Raw genomic sequence first — 17,955 nt, forward strand, 5'->3', positions numbered from 1 at the left:
TGTATGCAGATTTGTGTCCTATGGGCCTGGGCTTTGGAACTTTAAGAGCCCAGCAATGCTCCAGGCAGCAAGAAGAAGGGAAGATGGATATAAAGACAGGTAGGCAGATGAAAAGCCTCCTGCTAGATCAGAAATAAGTCCATCTACCCCAGCGTCTTGTTTCCAATGATGGACAGCTAGATCCCTCCAGTGGGGTTTGAAGGCAGAAGCCCTTCGTTGCTCTTCTGTTAACTTGGGGCCAGGCTATCTGAAGGAACGCCTCCTCCCATGTGCACCTGCCTGGACCCTCAGGTCATCCTCAGGGGGTCCTTCTCCGTGAGCCCCTGCCAAAGGAAGTGAGGCAGGTGGCTACCAGGAGCAGGGCCTTCCCTGCTGTGGCACCCCGGCTGTGTTCCCTAAGGAGGTTCGCCCGGCACCTACACTATATTCTTTCAGATGCTAGGTGAAGACCTTTTTATTCTCTCAGCATTTTAACAGTCTATAAAGTTAATTTTAACTTGGCTGCTTAAAATTTGTATTTCAAATTTGTATGCTGATTTTATCCTGGTTGTGCTTTTATATTGTACTAGCAAAAAAAGCCCGTTGTACGACAGGTGTAGAGGAGCAGTCTGGTGAGGTTAGTGGGTTTTGGCCCCTCTGCTAAGCTGGAAGCTCCTGGCAGTGATCTTTCTTCGGAACTTGGAACTTCCATAAAAGGCCGCAGTTCCGAGAAACGTCGCTGGATGGCGCCAGAGGGCAAAAACTATTTCTTGGAACTTGGAACTTCCATAGAAGGCCGCAGTTCCGAGAAACGTCTCTAGAAGGCGCCAGAGGGCAAAAAATATAACTTGGAGGAGCAGTCTGGGCTTTTATATATATAGATTTTATATCACGCTTTTATACTTTGAATGGTTTTCATTTTTGTGAAGCGCCCAGGGAGCTTCAGCTATTGGGTGGTATAGAAGTGCAATAAATATATAATAATAACTAAATCCCCTTTTAACACCACCTAAGCCTACGGCCATCACCATATCTTATGGCAGTGAGTTCCACAGGTTAACAATGCATTATCAATACAAAATGCCCGTCCTATCACCACCACCCTCCCCAAGACTATCAAGATTACTTGTTCTTCAAATGCTGCACGCTCCCAAGGCACTGGAAGCGTCCGTTCACCATGATGGCCAGTCTGGTGCACAGCGCCTCACACTCTTCCATGCTGGCGAAGGAGAAAAGGAAAAAGAATGGGAAACTTTTCTGATCCTCCCCAAAGTTTTTAACATCCATCACGAGCTCCTTTAGCAACTGACGGTAAAATTTCGGTCTGGGTATTCACTATGCTTGTTACAGTGCTAGGGAAGCATTGTTGATTTTATGGATTTGGCAGGCAGAAAATTATTAAGTATGCATGCAGCAAGTTTATGGGAAGGCTGTACCTGTTGAATGTCTGCACACACACACACACACACTCAGCCCAATGTTGAACTGAAAGACCCAGACTTTCTGCCTGATCCATAGAATCATAGAATAGCAGAGTTGGAAGGGGCCTACAAGGCCATGGAGTCCAACCCCCTGCTCAATGCAGGAATCCACCTTAAAGCATCCCTGACAGATGGTTGTCCAGCTGTGAGATCCAGTATGGTATAGTGGCTAAGGTGTCGGACTGGGATCTGGATTCTAGTCCCCACTCGGCCACGGAAACCCACTGGGTGACTTTGGGCCAGTCACAGACGCTCAGCCCAACCTACCTCGCAGGATTGTTGTTGTGAGGATAAAATGGAGAGGAGGAGGATTATGTACACCACTTTGGGTTCACAGCAGCGCCAATGTGGCATCGTGAAGACAGCCCCCAGAACTCCAGGGGAAGATTCTATGATGAGAACGTTTCAGATGCCTCCCTACAGAGAGTTTGAAGAGTTTGCCTGTTCAAACCAGTTCTCCTTTTACCTGTGGGACGTGAGCACCACGGACCTGCCGTCCTTCATCACACAGAGGATGCAGTTCCACAGGAACCGCTTTGCCCGAGGATCCATCCCTGTCGTCGGCTCATCCTGGATGCAAAAAAAGACCAGAAATATCAAAACCGAAGCAGCAGCCTCGGACCCCCAAGGAGCTCCGGCAACTCAAAAGCAGCGGCCCCCGTGACTGACCAAGAAGACGACAGGCGGGGCTCCGATGAGCGCGATGGCTGTGGACAACTTCCGTTTGTTGCCACCGCTGTAGCGGCCAGCAGGCCTGTCTGCGTATTGCACCAGGCCAAGCGTCGACAAACTCCACTTAACCACCTGGGGCGGGGGGGGGGGGAGGAGAGAAGAAGAGAAGAGGGTCATTACAAACCACCGTGTCGTAACTCTGTTCCTGAAAACAGATTTAGAACCGTACTGGCCCAGGTTTTCAAGACGAGGGCACCCCTGCCAAGTGCGTGCAGAGTGCCTTCGGGCTGCTCCTGGCAGACGGCAGCTGGCATCTCAGCTTAGAATAGCAGAGTTGGAAGGGGCCTACAAGGCCACCGAGTCCAACCCCCTGCTCAATGCAGGAATCCACTCTAAAGCATCCCTGACAGATGCTTGTCCAGCTGCCTCTTGAAGGCCTCTAGTGTGGGAGAGCCCACCACCTCCCTAGGTCACTGGTTCCATTGTCGTACTGCTCTAACAGTCAGGAAGTTTTCCTGATGTCCAGCCGGAATCTGGCTTCCTTTAACTTCCTTTAACCGTTATTCCGTGTCCTGCACTCTGGGAGGATCGAGAAGAGATCCTGGCCCTCCTCTGTGTGACAACCTTTCAAGTATTTGAAGAGTGCTATCATGTCTCCCCTCAATCTTCTCTTCTCCAGGCTAAACATGCCCAGTTCTTTCAGTCTCTCTTCCTTGGGCTTTGTTTCCAGACCCCTGATCATCCTGGTTGCCCTCCTCTGAACACGCTCCAGCTTGTCTGCGTCCTTCTTGAATTGTGGACTCAGGAATGTCATCTCATTAGAGTTTCCAGATAATACACCTGGTATTCCCATGAGATCACTGTACCTGTGCTTTAATTCATCTTTCATAGAATCATAGAATAGCAGAGTTGGAAGGGGCCTACAAGGCCATCGAGTCCAACCCCCTGCTCAACGCAGGAATCCACCCTAAAGCATCCCTGACAGATGGTTCTCCAGCTGCCTCTTGAAGGCCTCTAGTGTGGGAGAGACCACCACCTCCCTAGGTATAACTGGTTCCATTGTCATACTGCTTTTATCCCCCATGCTATTTAACTTCCAGCTGCTTGGCCTTTTCCGCAAAAGAAAACGCTGCACTTACCCCAGGAATCTCATTCTCCGGAAGCCCACGCAGGCGGCAATAGAAGGCCAGGTGTTCACGGGCTGTCAGCAGATTATTGATGGCGTCAAACTGGGGGCAGTAGCCCATGTTCTGGTGGACGGCTTGCAGGTCGCTGAGCACGCTGTGTATGGGTGGGGAGGGGAGACAGAGAGAAGGGTTTCAGGGAACCCCCAAAGGAAATAAGATCAGAGGGCTGCTGAATGACGAGGAGAGTTCAAATAGAAAGAAATTTCTCTCTCTCTCTCCCAATTCAGTGGGGGGGGGGGAGAGAAATGTAGATTCACATAATCCTAGAATAGTAGAGTTGGAAGGGGGCTCTAAGGCCATCAAGTCCAACCCCCTGCTCAGTGCAGGAATCCACTTTTAAAGCATCCCTGACAGATGGAATTCACTGACACAAGATGCAGCAAGGGTGAGTAGCTTGGATCAGACAGTCATCCACGACTCTCCTTCGTGAGGGGTTTTCAAGCAGAGGCTGGGTGGCCACCTCTGCTTGAGGGATGCAGTAACAGCAGGGGTTAGACTGGATGACCTTTGGGGTCCTTCCAACTCTTTTACTCTTCCAAACTTCTTTACTTTTCCTCCCCCCCCCCCCACTGTTTGGCTGTTATATGAATCTGCGGAGCTCCGCATATAAAATTTATAGCTTCCATCGTCTCCACTCCGTAGCATCGTATATGCGCATGTGCGCATTTATAACTGCACTATAAAAAAAAAACCAGGAAATAAATCGCTGCTGCAGTGTGACGCTCTTTACCGACATTCAATTCAACGAGAATTTGGGTTTATATTTAATGAGCAATCCCTTTGTCATATAGACGGGGGCTAGCAGTGTCTCTTGGGGGCGAGAGGGTCTCTTTCCCAAGCCCTGCTAACTCTGAGAGCCTTTGGACTGGAGATTCCAGGTACTGAATCTGGGACCGTATGCATGGGAGACATGCCTTCCATGACCAAGCTACGGACCCCTCCTTAGCTTCGAGGGGGGGGGGGTTCCTAAAAAAATCATGCAGCACCAACCTGTAGCCTTTTAGAAAGGCTTTTCCCGAAGTCACCTCCGAATCTCCTGTCAGCATTTTGAACGTTGATGTTTTCCCAGCACCGTTCACGCCCAGGAGGCCGAAACACTGAGAAAAGGGAATGAAAAAGCACAGCCTTTATGTGTTCCAAAAGCAGAGCTCTTCTTATGAAGGATGGATTTGCCAAGGGCTATTAACAGGTCACCTAAATGGAATTCCATGCACAGGACTATGAAGTGCCCTCCCATGTCTTGGACTATGAAGTGCCCTTCTTTGAGGACTTCCCCGTTGGAGCTTCTGGGGAAGGTTCAAAGGAGGACGGCAACAAGGAAGAGCCTTCTCAGTGGTGGCCCCCCAACTGTGGAATGTTTTCCCCACATGAGGGCCACCTGGAGCTAACACGGTCATGTTTTCGGTCCAGGTAAACTCTTTCCTCTCCTCCCAGGCATCTGATGAGAGCTCGTTAACACATCAGTTGAATTGCTTATGGCCATCACTGATGTTTCAGGTTTTTATGGGGTGGTTGTATTTTAATAGTGAGCCTCGTGTGGCGCAGAGCGGTAAAGCAGCAGTTTCTGCAGCTGAAACTCTCCCCACGGCCTGAGTTTGATCCCAGCGGAAGCTTGTTTCAGGCAGCCGGCTCGGGTCGACTCAGCTTTCCATCCTCCGGAGGTCGGTAAAATGCAGGTCGGTAAAATGCAGTTAGCTGGGGGAGAGGTAATCACGGCCGGGGAAGGCAATGGCAAACCACCCCGCTATAAGGCCTGCCAAGAAAACGTCAGGGAAAGCTGGCGTCCCTCCAAGAGTCAGTAATGACTCAGTGCTTGCACGAGAGGTTCCTTTCCTTTCCTTCCTGTATTTTAATGGATAATTGTTATAGATGTTTTAAATGTTGAATATTTTAAATCTATTGTAAATTGATTTGAGTTTTTTTTAAAAAAATAAGAAAGGAACCTAAGAAATAATAAGGATAATAAGAATAACTACCACCATCCCCGGCTATGGAACTTAAAGAACTGTGGCAACAGGAAAAGATCACAATTAATCTGTTATAGTCACATCAGTCACTAGCATCATATCAAAAAACAATACAGAAAACCTTCAGAAACTGGGCCTACCAAAATCCATCCACACCAACATTATTATTATTATTATTATTATTATTATTATTATTATTTATTTATTTATATAGCACCATCAATGCACATCCAGAAAGCAGTCATACTTAAAATAGTTCAATAGTGAGAACATTTCTGAATCAGTAAAAGACAGCATGACTTGGCAAAGCCCATCATGTCCACGTAGAAAAAAATGTCGCACACGAGATAAGAGAGATGATGGTGATAATGATGGGGGTGATCATAGAATCATAGAATAGTAGAGTTGGAAGGGTCCTATAAGGCCATCGAGTCCAACCCCCTGCTCAATGCAGGAATGCACCTTAAAGCATCCCTGACAGAGGGTTGTCCAGCTGCCTCTTGAAGGCCTCTAGTGTGGGAGAGCCCACAACCTCCCTAGGTCACGGGTTCCATTGTCGTGCTGCTCTAACAGTCAGGAAGTTTTTCCTGATGTCCAGCCGGGATCTGGCTTCCTGTCACTTAAGCCGGTTATTCCGTGTCCTGCACTCTGGGAGGATCGAGAAGAGATCCTGGCCCTCCTCTGTGTGACAACCCTTCAAGTATTTAAAGAGTGCTCTCATGCCTTCCCTCAGCCTTCTCTTCTCCAGGCTAAACATGCCCAGTTCTTTCAGTCCCTCCTCACAAGGATTTGTTTCCAGATCATCCATGTCGCCCTCCTCTGAACCCAATCCAGGTTGTCTGCACCTTTCTTGAAGTGTGAACACATTGGCCCCGTTCAGACAACACGCTAAACCGTGCTGCTTAACCCCAAAATGGCATTAACAATTCCATTAACCTTTTCTCTCGATAGAAACAAACAGCATAGAATCAGAGCATCAGAGCATCACAAGCTAAACATGCCCAGCTGTTTCAGTCTCTCTTCATAGGGCTTTGTGATGATGATGTCTGGCCCCATCCAGGCTTTCCAAACGAGACTCACCTCTCCTGCAGGGACTCCCACACACAGGCGATCAACCGCTGGCTTCTTGGTCATCCGGTAGACCTGAGGGCAGGTAGAGCAGGCTCAGAATTTGCATCCTTCCTCCAAGGTAGCCCTTCCAGGTGAAAGCCCTCCCCGACCCCAGCTCCTGAGTGCTCCCGGGGAGGACTCAACCACACATTTTGCATCCTTGCCGCACTGCTGGGGCAAAGACCGTGAGTGGAACCCAAGACTGCCACAGCCCCTGAGGGCTGGTGCAGCCTAGCAGGGTGGCGGGAAGTGCACTGCAAGAGGACCCACGTTCAAAACCAGCTCAGCCGCGATTCACATATTTGCCACTGCTACAACACATTATACTGGCCATCCTTATAGGGTTGTTCTAAAGCAGTGGTTCCCAAACTCTTTCAGGTAACCACCCCCTTGGTTCCACAAACTCATGCCCAGTGCCCCCTACCCTACACTATAAAAATCATTATTCAGAATAGCGGTTTTCAATGACCCACTAAGGAAGATAATAACAATAAAATTCAAAACAGTAACAATTAATTGAATATTTATTCAAAATCCAAAGCACCCGCCGCAGGCTTGCCGAGGGAGGGAGGGAGGGAAAAGAGAGCGAACGCCTCTGTTTTGCAGCCGGCGTGGCGGGGCACACCAAACAGGGTATGTCTCTTCATTAGCGTTTTGGTGCTTTTGAAACATTTCAATTCACCGTTAAAAGGACTCTTCTTAAACGGTATTAATACATGTGTGGATTCTTCCCTTATATGGCTTGGAACCAAACTACCTTCTCCCATAAAAATGTCCCTGGGTTTTAAGACCTTCTGGAGAGGCACTTCTCAGAAAAGACCACCTCGAGCGCCCCCCTGCCACCCCCTTGTCTCTTAACACTGCCCTATGCAATCCCACCGCCCCCAAGGGGACAGTACCGCCCACTTTGGGAATCACTGTTCTAAAGAATACTGAGGCCTGGTCGAGTACACCTGCAGCAGAACGAGGCAGTAGACACCTGAGCTGGCACAGAGGGCCGTACTGTTTCAGTTGAAGAAAAAGAGAGAGGTATACTCTGGTGTTGAATGAAAATTGAAATATTTAATAGTAATCTCCTCAGTAAAAATTATAGACTAACGCGTAGATTTTTTTAAAAGACAAATGGATGCGTACAGTAGCTCGACGTTTCGGGCCCTTAGGTCCTTCATCAGGAGCTGCAAACCAATCGAACAATCTATCAGAAAATGCTTCTTCAGAAATAAACATCCTTTTTACATATTATCTTCATTTACACATTATTCTATAATTTTTACTGAGGAGGTTGTTGTTTATTCGTTCAGTCGCTTCCGACTCTTCGTGACTTCATGGACCAGCCCACGCCAGAGCTTTCTGTCGGCCGTTGCCACCCTTAGCTCCCCCAAGGTCACGTCTGTCACCTCCAGAATATCATCCATCCATCTTGCCCTCGGTCGGCCCCTCTTCCTTTTGCCTTCCACTTTCCCTTTCATCAGCCTCTTCTCCAGGGTATCCTGTCTTCTCATTATGTGGCCAAAGTACTTCAGTTTTGCCTTTAATACCATTCCCTCAAGTGAGCAGTCTGGCTTTATTTCCTGGAGTATGGACAGGTTTGATCTTCTTGCGGTCCACGGCACTCTCAGCATTTTCCTCCAACACCACAGTTCAAAAGCATCTCTCTTCCTTCGCTCAGCCTTCCTTATGGTCCACCTCTCGCAGCCATAGGTTACTACGGGGAATACCATTGCTTTAACTATGTGGACCTTTGTTGTCAGTGTGGTGTCTCTGCTCTTAACTATTTTATCGAGATTTGTCATTGCTCTCCTCCCAAGAAGTCAACGTCTTCTGATTTCCTGGCTGCAGTCAGCGTCTGCAGTGATCTTTGCGCCCAGAAATACAAAGTCTGTCACTGCCTCCACGTTTTCTCCCTCTATTTGCCAGTTATCAATCAAGCTGGTTGCCATAATCTTGGTTTTTTTGAGGAGATTACTATTAAATATTTCCATTTTCATTCAACACCAGAGTATACCTCTCTCTTTTTCTTCAACTATCATTGGTGGTTTTGTGCCCTTGTCCCCTTCTCCTGTTTCAGGCCACTGGTGCGAATTCACCCCAGGCTCACCTCACTCACCCATCAGACCCCCACCCCAGTGGTCTCACCTTGGTCAGGTCTTGCAGCACCAGGATGTCCCGCCCTGGCAATCCATTGCTAACCCTCTTCCTTTCTTTGGCTACATCCTCATCCTCCTCTCCTAACGAGCCAAGGTTGACATGAAAGGGCCTGGAAGGAAAAGAGGACTGAGCAGATTCTCGGGCTGCACTATTTATTTAAAACATTTGTATCCCGCCCTTGGGACCACAATACCTGATGGAACGCCTCTCCCGACATGAATATACCTGGTCACTACGTTCAACATCTAAGGTCCTCCTCCGGGTGCCTACTCCGAGAGAGGCTCAGAGTGTGGCAACAAGGGACAGGGCCTTTTCGGTGGTGGCCCCCAGACTATGGAACGATCTCCCTGACGAGGCTTGCCTGGCGCCAACGCTGCTATCTTTCCGGCGCCAGGTTAAGACATCTTTGCCCAGGCATATGGCAGCACATCTTAATCACCCACATGTTTAGTTTTTTAACGGTTTTAATGCTTTATGTGTGTATGTTCTGTGTTTTAGAATTTTAAATCTTGCATACTTGTTTTTATCTCAATTTTAGAATTTCTGTAAACCGCCCAGAGAGCTCTGGCTATGGGGGCGGGATATAAGTGTAATAAATAAATAAATAAATAAATATCATTAAGATCTCAGGGCGGCATACAGATAAAAGCAGACAGTATAAAACAATAGATATGCACAGCTAAAAACAAATTAAACCATGAACCAAGTTAAAAAAATATATAATTTAAAAGCAACAAAAACAATTAAAACAAAACTATATGCCATCTTAGTGAATTTAACTATTAAAGGCTTTGTTAAAAAGCCGTGTTTTCACTTGGTGCCGGAATAGAGTCAGCGTTGGCGCCAGTCGGGCCTCCAAGGGGAGGGCATTCCACAGACGGGGTGCCACCGCAGAGAAAACCCTCTCCCTGGTCCCATCATAGCGTATGGGACGGGGGACAAGCATCTGTCAGGGATGCTTTAGGGTGGATTGCTGCATTGAGAAGGGGGTTGGACTGGATGGCCTTATAGGCCCCTTCCAACTCTACTATTCTATGATTCTATGGTTCTATGACTTGTGTGGAAAGGCGGTATAAGACCAAATGAACAGCATCATCACTCACCGAAGGTGGATGAAGAACTTGTATTGCACCAGGAGGGTGAAGGAGAAAAAGATAATGCCTTCCACGGCCATCGCAAACATGTTCTTCCCAGCCAGGTCCCAGCTTAGCGGAGAAACAAATGGTCGTTCGCCTATATTGCGAGGAGATGAGAGTGTGTGTGATTGGAGAGTGACCCCTGCCGGCGGGAGAGCAATGGAACGACAGAGGCCCCGTTCAGACAACACACTAAACCAGGCTGCTTAACCACAAAATGGTGAACGGAATCCGTTCACCATTTTGTGGTTAAGCAGCCTGGTTTAGTGTGTTGTCTGAACGGGGCCAGAGAGTTCAAGGCATTGGCTTATGCCTGTTCATGGAGCGGATTTAGGAAGACATTGTTTTAAAATGTTAAACGTACGACCCTGGCATCTCAAAGGTCGGTGTGAATCACCACAAACTATTATAGGATATTATAGAGCTGGAAAAAGTGCAGAAAAGGGCAACTCAAATGATTAAGGGTCTGGAGCATCTCCCCTAGGAGGGAAGGTTACATCAACTGGGATTGTTTAGCTTGGAGAAGAGGAGGCTGAGGGGAGACAGGATAGAGGTGTACAAAATGATGCATGGGATGGAGAATGTGGACAGGGAGACATTTTTCTCCCTCTCTCAAAACACTAGAACCCAACGGGGTCATCCCATGAAGCTGATGGGTGGGAGATTCAGGACAAATAAAAGAAAGTTCTTCACACAGCGCAGAGTTAAATTACGGAACTCACTACCACAAGATGTAGTGATGTCCACCAATCTGGATGGCTTTAAAAGGGGGTTGGATAAATTCCTGGAGGTGGAGGCTATCCACGGCGACTAGCCCTGGTGATTGTGTGCTATCTCCAGTATTCGAGGCAATAAGCCTGTGTGCCCCAGTTGCTGGGGAACATGGGTGGGAGGGTGCTGTTGCACCATGTCCTGCTGGTTCATCCCTGGCCGATGGCTGGTTGGCCACTGTGTGAACAGAGTGCTGGACTAGATGGACCCTTGGTCTGATCCAGCGTCAGGGCATGTCTTATGTTTTTATGCTGTTATTAGCCAACTGGTATAGCTTAGTGGCCAAAAGCACAATTTGAATTTTATAATGAAACCGCTGGGCAAAGCGTTTTCTCTCAGCCTCCGTTGTTCCACGTGCAATAAAGAAAGAAGAAGAATATTGGCAGGCCTGAAATTCATTTGTAGATGGACTGTTATTATATCAAATATAATTGATTAGACTGAATTGGTTAAAATCATGATATCATTGGGGGGGGCAGCAATAACGTTGCCATTGGGGTTTTATCTTAACTTTGCAGGGCATTTATTGCCTCAAATCAACTCTCCGGCAGCTTTTCCCAACCTGGTAGGGCCTGCTGGGAGTTGTAATCCAACACATTCAGGGGCTTTCTTCGTGGCTGGTGCCGCCTCCCTCTCCAACCCTTTGCTTTCCCTCTCCCGGGGTGGTGGAGGGTAATCCTGATGCCAAGGAGGGAGCGTGAGATTTCCGGGCGGCCATCTTGGGCCCAGAGCCGCTGCCGCCCTCTCCCTGGTGGAAAGCGACCAATCGCTGGTCACCTTCCACCAGGCTCCACCACCAGGCTCACCTTGGATTGGCCGTGGAGCGACGCCTCATGGCGGAAGCGCCATGTTGACGTTGCTCCATTTGGAAAACATGAGGTAAAATCCCTGACTATTTCAAAATGCAGCATCACAGGCCTGCGAACCTGCGCTTGTGTCTTCTAACTGACGCGGCGCAGATCCGCAGCCACCACGGGGCTCTCCCTGTGCGTAAACAGCCCTCCGGAAAGCACCAGGTTGGGAAAGGCTGTTGTCGTAAGAGCCAGTCCCCATTCAGCCATGGAAGCTCACTGGGTAACTTTGCGCCAGCCACTGACTCTCACCTCACCTACCTTACAGGACTGTTGTGAGGATAAAATGGAGAGGAGAAGGACCACGTAACACCACTTTGGACTCCTTGGAGGAAAGGTGGGATGTAAATGTAACATCTGAAGAATAACTGCCGTTTGTCCAGCAAAACTGTGTAAGAAAAGTGCTCCCAAATAGCAGTCACTTTACAATAAATATTATTTCCATATATAATATACAAAACCACAGTCACAATTATTTAATATGACACAGTGCTAATAATGACATCAGATGAATACCCTTTTAAACATCTCCAAACATTTATAACGGGGTAAACACCTCCAGAATGAAAAGTAGCCGGACTGCCTGAAGCCTAGAAAGAACACGAAATGGTAGTGGCCCATTAATGACCGTGCAGCTGACATGCATCAGTTATATATTGTAAATAAATAAGGTTATTTACATCAAGTGATATACATCACTGGATGTATATTGTGTAGTGTGTGCTTTGGGCACTTTGTATATATTGAATATTTTGTATATTTCATATATTTTTTATATATTGAATCACTCACACTACTGCCTTCTTCTTTTTGAACATATGAAGAATAAGGCATATCAGAACATAAACAAGAGACTAAGGTGGGTCCATCTAGTGCAGCAGTATCCAGGTGGAAGCCCCCAGGAGGTTCATCAGCAGGGCATGGGTCCATCCCCATGGTTTGTCCCAAGCGCCAGGACTTTAAAGGGAGACTCTTTCCAAACCTAGAGGTTCTGTTTAGTCATGATGGGCAGCCGAACCTTGCTGGATCAGACCATCTGTCGGGGATGCTTTAGGGTGGATTCCTGCATTGAGCGGGGGGTTGGACTCGATGGCCTTGTAGGCCCCTTCCAACTCTGCTATTCTATGATTCTATGATCTAGTCCAGGGGTGAAGAACCTCAGGACCAGGGCCCAGATCCAGCCCACCCAGGGTCGCCCTCCGGGGTTCCTCAGATAGCCACATCCCCTTCTCCTGTGACATGCCCCATTTGGAAGAACCTTCCTCAGAGAAGGACCAAAGGCTCCCGCAGTTGGACAATGCTGGGGGAAAGCCCATGTCATGAGACCCAGAGGAAGCTGGGCCCTCACGGGAGATGGCCGAAGATCCATCTCCACAAGAGGATCATAGAATCATAGAATAGCAGAGTTGGAAGGGGCCTACAAGGCCATCGAGTCCAACCCCCTGCTCAAAGCAGGAATCCACCCTAAAGCATCCCTGACAGATGGTTGTCCAGCTGCCTCTTGAAGGCCTCTAGTGTGGGAGAGCCCACAACCTCACCAGGCAACTGATTCCATTGTCGTACTGCTTTAACTGTCAAGAAGTTTTTCCTGATGTCCAGCCGGAATCTGGCTTCCTTTAACTTGAGCCCGTTATTCCGTGTCCTGCACTCTGGGAGGATCGAGAAGAGATCCTGGCCCTCCTCTGTGTGACAACCTTTTAAGTATTTGAAGAGTGCTCTCATGTCTCCCCTCAATCTTCTCTTCTCCAGGCTAAACATGCCCAGTTCTTTCAGTCTCTCTTCATAGGGCTTTGTTTCCAGACCCCTGATCATCCCAGTTGCCCTCCTCTAAACACGCTCCAGCTTGTCTGCGTCCTTCTTGAATTGTGGAGCCCAGAACTGGACGCAATACTCTAGATGAGGCCTAACCAGGGCCGAATTGAAGCCAGCCCTCTGACTGAAAGAGGTTCAACAACCTTAACCTGGTGAACCAACCAGATAAATCCATGAAGCTCATCAAGAAAGGATGAAGGCAATAATGCCACCCCAGCCCCACCCCATCTTTTTGGCTCACTGGTACCTAAAGGGAGACCATCTCTGAACCTGGCTCCTAGCTGGGGACAGAACAGCCATCGTACATTTCCCGCTGTCTTGTAAGCTAGTGTCCCACATGACAGCTTATACCATGGAGTTCCACACATTAATCCTGTTAATAAGACCGTCATGAGCAAATCAAGGGGGTTGAACTCGATGGCCTTATAGGCCCCTTCCAACTCTACTATTCTATGATTCTATGGTTCATTGAGGGTCAAGGCTCACACCTACTGCAAACCTGTCATATGGGAATAATAATAATAATAATAATAATAATAATAATAATAATAATAATAATAATAGCCTACCTTGCACGGCTATGGTATCAAATACTGTAATAGTGGATGTGAGGTACATTTTATTATTATAATTGAAAGCATAAAGTAAACACCACAAATGACTAAAACTAAATTTGGGACTTCATATAAAACCAAACTGCAAATCACCATTAGGGGGTGTTAACTCGCACTTTTAAAAAAATCTGGTTAATTTATTTAATTTATATCCTCCCTTTTTTCCTCCAAGGAACCCAAGGCGGTGTACATAACTCTCCTCCTCCTCTGCATTTTATCCTCACAACAACAACCCTATGAGGTAGGTTGGGCTGAGAGTCTGTGACTGGCCCGAAGTCACCCAGTAGGTTTTCATGGCCGAGTGGGGACTAGAACCCAGATCTCCGGGTTCCCAGTCCAACACTTTAGCCACTACACCACACTGGCTCTGGTTAGTGGGCAGAGCCTAGTATGGTAGTTCAGGGGTGAGGCAGCGTCTGGCAGACTAGATGGTGGGGTCAAGAGAAAAACACCCACCCACTTGTCCGAGCAGTAACATTTCTGGCTTATTCAATAAAATAGTTCATACTGAACTTGAGGCAGAAACACCAGCAGGGCAGGTTTAATACTGTAATGACCACTCACCAAACCGTTCGAAGGCGTCTGCCATGGCCTGGTTCTTGACCATGTCTATCAGCCCGCGGCCCAGGCAGAAGTGAGGGAATATGAGGAAAGCCTTTTTAAGGATGATGTTGACCTCGTTCAAGTTCTGCTTAGGGGTAAAACACACACACACACACAGATGAGAGAGAGAGAGAGAGAGAGAGAGAGGCACGTCTTTCATTAAAACCAACTTTCCGTTCATTTGGTCTCTCCCTAACGGGAGACCTTTCATTTGTTCCTTTTACCTCCTAAACAGAATAAGAATTCACAAGCAGAAATTTCCAGGGCTCATGAAGACGTGGGATATTGCTTTAGTAACTTCACTGTCCAAATTATATTAAAGATCAGACAGATAGGTTTATTGGAAAACATCCTTCAATTATCAAGTTTCTGGGGGGGAAAATAACATTCAAGATAGCGGGCAACTTAATGTCTTCTTTTCAGTGCTATGAATTACGTACGTGTGCTGTTTTCTGGGTGGTGTACTTTTACTTTGTCAGAATAAAATGCAGTTCAAAAACTACTCCCAGTGTTGGACAGCAGTGTTTCTCTAAGGGTTTCGTCAGACAAATATTTTATCAGAATCATAGAATCATAGAATAGCAGAGTTCGAAGGGGCCTACAAGGCCACCGAGTCCAACCCCCTGCTCAATGCAGGAATCCACCCTAAAGCATCCCTGACAGAGGGTTGTCCAGCTGCCTCTTGAAGGCCTCTAGTGTGGGAGAGCCCACAACCTCACCAGGCAACTGATTCCATTATCGTACTGCTCTAACAGTCAGGAAGTTTTTCCTGATGTCCAGCTTATCACACACTCGCTCCTGCCCACCCACGGTTTTTCACGCATCCTTTAGACGACGCTGTCCGCCTCCTGTGTTCCTTTTAATCTGACTTTTTTTAGGAAGCGGAATGTGCCATCATTTCCTGAATGGGCCATGTGTTCATTGTTCACTTCCTCTTTCTTCTCTGGGAAGAAAGAGGAAGCGTTGTGGGACAGGAGCGGGGAGCGGAAAAGCGACGGTAGGGAACCGCGATTTCCCCCTCATCTGATGACACTCAAAGAAAGGGATAGTTCTGTCGTGATCATATCATGGTGACACCCAGCTCTTGGAACCCATCCAGCTGGACCCCAACTTCTGCTGAAGGCTGGCAAACCCTTGGTTCAAGGGGTTACCGTGGGTCTAGGGTACGTCCCTGCCCTCCTCTTCCCTTCCCCAAAGGGGTCCCATGGCTCACCTGGTCAGTGAAGAGTTCAAGGACAAAGGTAGCCACGCTTCCGTTGATGCCGATAAAAAGGTTGACGCACGTCAGCGCCACATAGGCCGTGCTGGGGACGCTAAAGAGGAAGGAGGCTGGGTACATCAGTGGGGTGATGGACCAGCTGACAGTAAGTGAAGAGGGGGGGAAAGAATTAGCTGTAGTGGCCATACCGTACATCGTCCTGTTGGAACTTGAATTCCAACCCTCCCACACGCCTCGGAGTCCGGCCTTACCCATAAAGAAGCAGCAGCAGAATCAGAGAGGGGAGGTTGGCGGAGGACACGTACGATTTTTGTTGGAAACACAAGAAAATCAACACCACCAAAAATGCCGGGACAAAGTAGTTGCACTGTGGGGAGAAGCAAGGGTGAGTTAACCTTCTCTAGCCGCAAGAAGTTGAAGCGAGGGCTTTCAAAGGAACCCTGGAGCCTGTTCTAAGCAGGGAAGCTTCCCACATTCTGGGTTGCTGGCTCTTATATCCAATGTGGAACCAACGCAGGAGTATTAGTCCAGTGTTCTGTTGCTTCTACCCAAAAGCATGTGCAACTGTGCCTTTGCATTAAACTGTGTGCATTGACTAAAACTAGGGTGACCATATGGAAAGGAGGACAGGGCTCCTCTTCATAGAATCATAGAATCATAGAATAGCAGAGTTGGAAGGGGCCTACAAGGCCATCGAGTCCAACCCCCTGCTCAATGCAGGAATCCACCCTAAAGCATCCCTGACAGAGGGTTGTCCAGCTGCCTCTTGAAGGCCTCTAGTCTGGGAGAGGCCACAACCTCCCTAGGTAACTGATTCCACCGTCGCACTGCTCTAACAGTCAGGAAGTTTTTCCTGATGTCCAGCTGGAATCTGGCTTTCTTTAACTTGAGGCCGTTATTCCGTGTCCTGCACTCTGGGAGGATCGAGAAGAGATCCTGGCCCTCCTCTGTGGGACAACCTTTTAAGTATTTGAAGAGTGCTATCATGTCTCCCCTCAATCTTCTCTTCTCCAGGCTAAACATGCCCAGTTCTTTCAGTCTCTCTTCATAGGGCTTTGTTTCTAGACCTCTGATCATCCTGGTTGCCCTCTTCTGAACACGCTCCAGCTTGTCTGCGTCCTTCTTGAATTGTGGAGCCCAGAACTGGACACAATACTCTAGATGAGGCCTAACCTTCATCCCATCTTCATCACAACAGTTAAAGCTGCAAGAGCACTACCTTCGTGATTAGATACAAAAGAGGGCAGGGCTCCTGCATAAGAACATAAGTGCCCTGATGCTGGATCAGACCAAGGGTCCATCTAGTCCAGCACTCTGTTCACACAGTGGCCAACCAGCCATCGACCAGGGATGAACAAGCAACAGCACCCTCCCGCCCATGTTCCCCAGCAACTGGTGCCCACAGGCTTATTGCCTCGAATACTGGAGATAGCACACAACCATCAGGGCTAGTAGATCACTTTTATTCTTTTTTTGAACTCAAAAGACCCAGCTTAGATGCCTCCGTCAGGGGTTTGGGATGCTAAATCTGTCCCTGTGTTGTGCCTACTTCTGCTTCGGCCCTACAGCTATACAGATCTGCACCCTTGACCCAAACTTAGAAGAACAGAAAGCCAGGATTGGGGAGGGGCTCTCTTTCCTCATCAGCCTGGTTCAGACAACATGCTAAACCACGCTGCTTAACCACAAAACGGTTAAGGGAATGCATTGACCTTAATGCATTCATTAACCATTTTGTGGTTAAGCAGCCTGGTTTAGCGTGTCGTCTGAACCAGGGCAGAGTCAATGCCAGGGCGAGAGGAAAGGAAAGGAACCTCTCGTGCAAGCACTGAGTCATTACTGACTCTTGGAGGGACACCAGCTTTCGCTGACGTTTTCTTGGCAGGCCTTATAGTGGGGTGGTTTGCCATTGCCTTCCCCGGCCATGATTACCTTTCCCCCAGCTAACTGGGTACTCATTTTACCGACCTCGGGAGAATGGAAGGCTGAGTCGACCCGAGCCAGCTGCCTGAAACCAGCTTCCGCTGGGATCGAACTCAGGCCGTGGGGAGAGTTTCAGCTGCAGAAGCTGCTGCTTTACCGCTCTGCGCCACACGAGGCGGAGAGCTATAAATTCAGGTGCCCCCTTCCCTCCTCACCATATCCCAGGCAAAGTTGCCCAGCCAATAGACAGCTGGTTTCATGCCGCTGACAATCTGGAGGTGCTTGGATTTGCTGACGCGCTCCTCAATCAGGAAGAGGACAAAGCTTGCGGGGACAAAGGACAACGCAAACATTACACAGATGGAGACCAGCACGTCCACCGAAGTGGCCATCCTAAGCAGGAGAAAGGGCGGGTGGAGCAGGGAGGAGAGAGAGAGAGAGAGAGAGAGAGAGTCTTTTTTACTGACCAACAAGCCTACGGT

The 17,955-nt window shown here is 48.2% G+C and overlaps 1 protein-coding gene across 1 annotated transcript in view; it reads right to left on the bottom strand.

The window, feature by feature from the left end:
* Positions 1-17,955, bottom strand: part of ABCA7 (ATP binding cassette subfamily A member 7) — an 83,248-nt gene that overhangs the window by 2,717 nt on the left and 62,576 nt on the right. The window contains exons 36-47 of the mRNA XM_063147261.1: positions 17,689-17,866; positions 15,802-15,917; positions 15,545-15,689; positions 14,293-14,416; positions 9,648-9,777; positions 8,533-8,653; positions 6,367-6,429; positions 4,310-4,416; positions 3,272-3,413; positions 2,130-2,264; positions 1,927-2,030; positions 1,106-1,198 (exon numbers count right to left, since the gene is read on the bottom strand). Coding sequence (XP_063003331.1) covers positions 1,106-1,198; positions 1,927-2,030; positions 2,130-2,264; positions 3,272-3,413; positions 4,310-4,416; positions 6,367-6,429; positions 8,533-8,653; positions 9,648-9,777; positions 14,293-14,416; positions 15,545-15,689; positions 15,802-15,917; positions 17,689-17,866 — 1,458 coding nt within the window. The remainder of the gene's footprint in view (positions 1-1,105; positions 1,199-1,926; positions 2,031-2,129; positions 2,265-3,271; positions 3,414-4,309; positions 4,417-6,366; positions 6,430-8,532; positions 8,654-9,647; positions 9,778-14,292; positions 14,417-15,544; positions 15,690-15,801; positions 15,918-17,688; positions 17,867-17,955) is intronic.

The sequence above is a fragment of the Elgaria multicarinata genome, chromosome 23 (assembly GCF_023053635.1).
Source record: "Elgaria multicarinata webbii isolate HBS135686 ecotype San Diego chromosome 23, rElgMul1.1.pri, whole genome shotgun sequence".
In the NCBI taxonomy this organism is placed as follows: domain Eukaryota; kingdom Metazoa; phylum Chordata; class Lepidosauria; order Squamata; family Anguidae; genus Elgaria; species Elgaria multicarinata.